This window comes from Orycteropus afer, unplaced genomic scaffold (genome assembly GCF_000298275.1).
Source record: "Orycteropus afer afer isolate SDZICR_OR568_19922 unplaced genomic scaffold, OryAfe1.0 scaffold00109, whole genome shotgun sequence".
Taxonomy (NCBI): domain Eukaryota; kingdom Metazoa; phylum Chordata; class Mammalia; order Tubulidentata; family Orycteropodidae; genus Orycteropus; species Orycteropus afer.
In genome coordinates this window covers 1,056,252-1,061,738 of record NW_006921696.1, presented here as the reverse complement: position 1 = coordinate 1,061,738, position 5,487 = coordinate 1,056,252, and the positions used below count along the sequence as shown (strand labels likewise).

General features: G+C 36.3%; 1 protein-coding gene across 1 annotated transcript in view; it reads left to right on the top strand.

Moving 5' to 3' along the window:
- Positions 1-5,487, top strand: part of GFM1 (G elongation factor mitochondrial 1) — a 73,552-nt gene that overhangs the window by 19,981 nt on the left and 48,084 nt on the right. Inside the window, exons 7-8 of the mRNA XM_042781341.1 lie at positions 1,857-2,014; positions 2,902-2,986. Coding sequence (XP_042637275.1) covers positions 1,857-2,014; positions 2,902-2,986 — 243 coding nt within the window. The remainder of the gene's footprint in view (positions 1-1,856; positions 2,015-2,901; positions 2,987-5,487) is intronic.

The window sequence follows — 5,487 nt, the reverse complement described above, 5'->3', positions numbered from 1 at the left end:
TTCTTGGATACACTCCCCATTTCATAGACATACCTAATCTTTCAGCCTGTCCACCCATCTATCCACCCATATACCCATGTTTGCCTTCATTGACAACGCAGTACTGTATGTGCAAAAGGGTTCATATTTGTTGTCTGTACCTCCCATGTGCCTCTCTATGTCTTTCTCATCCTCAGTGCCGCCATATTGGTCACTCACATTTGGTACATTGCCCTTCTCTTCACCCAAATCAGTACTTATCTCTGTCTAACAGCCTTCCTTCCCATCCCCTCCCACTCCTGGTCACCAACAAAGAAAATTTCCTTCCATGATAAACTTTTGAAAGGCAACAAGTTTGAAGTGTGAAAATGATTCTTGTAACAAACAAGGGGAACATTTTTGGGGGAAATAAAGCTTTTGTTAGGCTGGTTTAAACGATAATTTTAGTTTCACCTTTCTATTTGTGTGCCACTCTCATATGGTCCACTACTCTGTGCATGTAAAAGCAAACGTGGTAAGATTCATACATGTTCTTAATTACATATTTGGGAGGAATGCACAAAGGTGTGACCAGGTGGTCTACAGTACAGTGATTAGTGACTGAATGGTTTTTTCTGGTTCTTAGCAACAGCAGAAGCAAGTTTTGAAGATAATTTCAGTAGTTGCTTTCTTCCTCTGCATGTTTTACTTTTTAGACTCCCTTTTATCATGCCAAAGTAGCTGTGGTGGCACAGTGGTTAAGCATTTGGTTGCTAACCAGAGGTCAGCAGTTTGAACACACCAGCTGCTCTACAGGATGAAAGATGAGGCACTCTGTGTCTGTAAAGATTTACAGCCTTGGAAATCCTATGGGGAAATTCTGTTCTGTCCTATAGGGTTACTATGAGTTGGAATTGACTTGATGGCAGTGATTTGGTTTTTATCATGCTCAGCTATAGCCTACCTTTCAGTGATAATGTTTAGAAATGATGATTCTGAATGTTTTGCTTTAAATTTTTTTGTGTGTCGCTGATTTTATATTCACGAGAACTGAGAAATATTTTTATGCAGGCTCTGTGTCCCTGTGAAGGGCACATTTTGACACAGCACTGCTCTCAGCCTCTTGTAGCTTCTAGAGCTAAAGTCCCACTGCTTTCTTTCTGAACCAGCAAGGCCACTGTGAGCAAGTGCAGCTGGGATGCATCACATATCAATAATGCTTACATTTGGGGTTGAGGAAGGACCTAGAAATCATTATTTCAGAGCTTGTTTCTGTCATAACCCTTAATTTGTGAGTGATAGGCACTCGTTGGCTTTCTGTATGTAAGTTAAAAAAACGAAAATGGGGGAAAAAAGTTAATTAAATGTGTTTTAACAGTTATTATCTTCATATAGTTTAAACATTTAAAAGGTAGACAGAAGCACACAGTAAGAAATTTCCCATTCTGTCTCCCATATGCCCAGTTCTCTTCTCATCCCTAAAACAGATTGTCCATTAAAAGTTTCTTTTATATCTTTTCCAGTGGTTTTTGTTTTGGCCTATATATTACTTTTTGCCTTGTTTTGCACTTTTGTTGAATGGCATACCATTTATACTGTTCTGTACTTTACTGCTTTCTATGTGTATATATTCTTGTATCATTTGAATATTTGTGACATTCCAAGAGTGTTGAAAGAAAGCAGTTGTGCCCAGAGTTTCTTCCTAGCCCTAAAAAAGGAAGAAATTGTGTGTGTGTGTGTGTGTATTTTCATCTTAAGTTACAGGATTCTAGTCTGCTAGAGCCACTGATCCAAGTATTATCAATCCTTTTATTTATTAGTTAATTTGTAATCGATTGAAGCACAAAATGTAATTTTTAAGATTAGGTTATCGTTAATTTTTTTGTTTTGTTTTGTAGTCTGCAATCCGAAGATCTACTTTAAATAGATCTTTTACTCCTGTGTTTTTGGGAAGTGCTTTGAAGAACAAAGGAGTTCAGCCTCTTTTAGATGCTGTCTTAGAATTCCTCCCAAATCCTTCAGAAGTCCAGAATTATGCTATTCTCAATCAGGAGGAGTAAGTCTTCAAGATGTTACCACATTTATGTATTATAAAGGGATTTAGAAACAGTCCTAGTTACGTTATGTTTATGTTTTTGTTTGTCCCTAATCTACAAAAATCAATCACTGTTTTTATTTAAATTTGGCATACAGGAGATATTTATCATATACCTACTCCTCACTTACTATCTTGTTATCTGACATTTCACATTTACAATAGTAAAAAATCTACTGTCTGACTATTTTGTTCATTAACCACATAGGTCTGGCAGTAATAAATGCTAAGGTGCAGGGTGGGAGTAATGCCAGCTGTGATGATTAAGGTTATGTGTCACCTTGTTTGGGCCAGTTATGAAATGATATAATTCAGCGGTTATGTGATCATGTCATCCTTCATTTTGTGATCTGATGTGGTTATTCTATTTTCACATGACACCGATCTCTGCATAATGACCTGGTCTTTGGAACTTAACCATGTCGATAAGTGGGGAGAGGGTATACTAGTTGCTGTATCATATATAGTTTGTGAATTAAGGGTATGATTTGGTTTATTAATCTGTCCAGGTTTCCATCATTAGAATATTTTCTAGTTTGAAACCAGTTATTTTCAGTAGGATTTTTTTTAAAAACTTTAATACGCAAACTTGTTAACTCTTACTGATTATTTTCCTTTCTTTTTCAACCAGACCATTTCTGTGGTTTTCCATCAACTCTGAGCTGGTCACTATCTAGTAGCAAAGCCATGACAACTTACTTTTACTGATCTCTTTCAGTGAAATTTTACTTGCATGAGATCAAAATATTTAGCATGTTTTCTCAGATATTACTCTTTGATGAAATAAATTAATGTAAAAGAAATGTCACATATCACATCTCATAAATTTATACTTTCTTTATTTTAAGTGACTCAAAAGAGAAAACCAAAATCTTGATGAACTCCAAGAGAGATAATTCCCATCCATTTGTAGGCCTGGCTTTTAAACTGGAGGTAGGTTGCTTTCTAATATATTTAACTACTTTTTTTTGTCTGAATTCTTAACCACTAGGCCACCAGTGCGCCTCAAATAGCACACAGGTGATTTTTTTTTTTTTGTTCTTGTAATATGAGAGTCTCTGGCTCTTTTCCGTTTATTTTATTGTGATTGTTGAAATTTTGGACTAGTTGTCATCATTTTATTTTTTGTTTTCTATTTTGCCCCATTTTCTATGGTTTTTTTAATGTTAGTCTTTTTTTTTAAGTTTATTTTCCTTTTCTAATTCATTCTTCTCTTACTTTTCTCAATATTATTTACCTAAAATTTTCCTAATTGTTGGACTTTTAAATTGTTTCCAGGTTATCACTAGTATATATAATATCACGTCCATGTCTAAAAATTTGTCCTAAGAAACTAATGAGTGAAGGACAGTGTATTAAGGTTAGCTTCAGTTTGCTCTTCTTGTCCTTGCTTATAAAAGTGAAGTCATACAGAACAATTGACAATACCCGTGAATTAGTTTGAGTAAATAAATTGAGGTACGTTCTTACAGTAGAATATTATTCAGACTTTTAAAATTTCATTGAAATTGCTTTTTAAAAAAATTTTATTGTGCTAACATACATATATAATTTGCCATTCAAACCATTTTTAAGTGTACAATTCAGTGACACTATTACAGTATATTTATAATGTTGTACAATCATCACTACTGTCTGTTGGCAAAACTTTTCATTGCCACAAACAGAATCTCAGTACCAATGAAGCAATGACTCCCCATTTCCACCTTCCTGTAGCTCCTGGTAACCACTAATCTACTTTGGTTTCTGTGTATTTACCTGTTGAACATATTGCATGTAAGTGGACTCACAATACATGTCCTTTTCTAGCTGACTGATTTTACTCAGCATAGTTTTCAAGGTCCATTTGTTCTGTAAATATGTATCAGAACTTCATTTTTCTTTATGGCTGAATAATATTCCATTGTATGTGTATACCACCTTTTATTTATCCGGTCTTCTATTGAAAACAGTGAGTTATTTCCACCTTTTGGCATTTGAGAGTAATGCTGCAGTGAGCACTTGTGTACAAGTATCTATTTGAATCCCTGCTTTCAGTTCTTTCGGATTTATACCCATGAGTGGATTTTCTATGTTATAAAGTAATTCTAGGTTTAACTTTTTAAATGCCAGACTTTTTTCCAGCGGCTGTATCATTTTACATTACCACCAGCGACAGCTGAGGGTTCCAAATACTGCACATTCCCACCAATATTTATTTCTTGTTTTGTTTGTAGTTTTGTTTTGATAATAGCTATCCTAGTGGGTTTGAAGTGCTATCTCATTGCGGTTTTGATTTGCATTTCCCTAATGACTAATAATTTTGAGTATCTTTTCATGTTAGTCATTAGCCATTTGTGTATCTTCTCTGAAGAAGTATCTGTTCAAGCCCATTTCTTGATTGGATGGTTTGTCTTTCTGAGTTGTAAGAGTTCTTTATATATTCTACATATTAAACCTTTATCAGATACATAGGAGTCCTGAGGTGATACATTGGTTAAGCACTTGACTGCTAACTGAAAGGTCAGTCATTCGAAGCCATTCACAGCTCAGCAAGTGAAAGATTTAGTCTGCTTCCATAAAAATGTACAACATAGAAACCTTGTGAGGCAGTTTACTCCACCCTGTAGGGCCACTGTGAGTCGGAATTGACTCCATGGCACAAGGCTTGCTTATTTTTTCATCAGATACATACATGGTTTCCAGATATTTTCTCCCATTTTATAGATTATCTTCACTTTCTTGATAATATCATTTGATACACAAAAGTTTTTTTTTTTAATTGTGATTTGGGTGAAAGTTTACAGAGCAAATTCACTTTCCATACAGCAGTTCACACACATGTTCTCTCATGACAATGACTACAATTTACCCCCAGTGCAACAGCTCTCCTCCTACTTCCTCCTGATAGTTGCTTCTTCCCTGTGTCCATCCCTCCATGCATTCCTGCCCCCCGAGCTGTCTCCCTGTGCATAAACAGACCCTCTTTCTTCCATGATTATTCTCTCTAAGGAGTGTATCTACCTCAGGTACATGTTCAGCTCATGCCTGTCTTTTGTTTGGCTGGAAGCCACAGGTGTAGGTTGAATCCCAGACCTAAGGGGCAGCTAGGGACCATAGTCTCAGTGGTTCTACCAAGCTCTATCAGACCAGAAAACCTGGTCCCCCTTTTTTTTGTTAAAATGATTTTGAGTTTAGTTCCACATTGTTCTCCCTCTCTTTCCAGGATCTCCTCCATAGATACCCCCTCTGAGTGGTTGACAGTGATAGCCAGGCACCATCTAGTTCTTCTGCTCTCATAGTTGTATAGGCTGAGGATCGCATGGTATACTGGTCTTGAGGACTAATTGTTTCCATGAGTCTTTGGTTTTCTTCATTCTTCTTTGCTCTGGATGAGGAGAGACCCATCGTTGCATCTAGATGGCAGCTTGCTAGCTTTTAAGATCCCAGTCGCT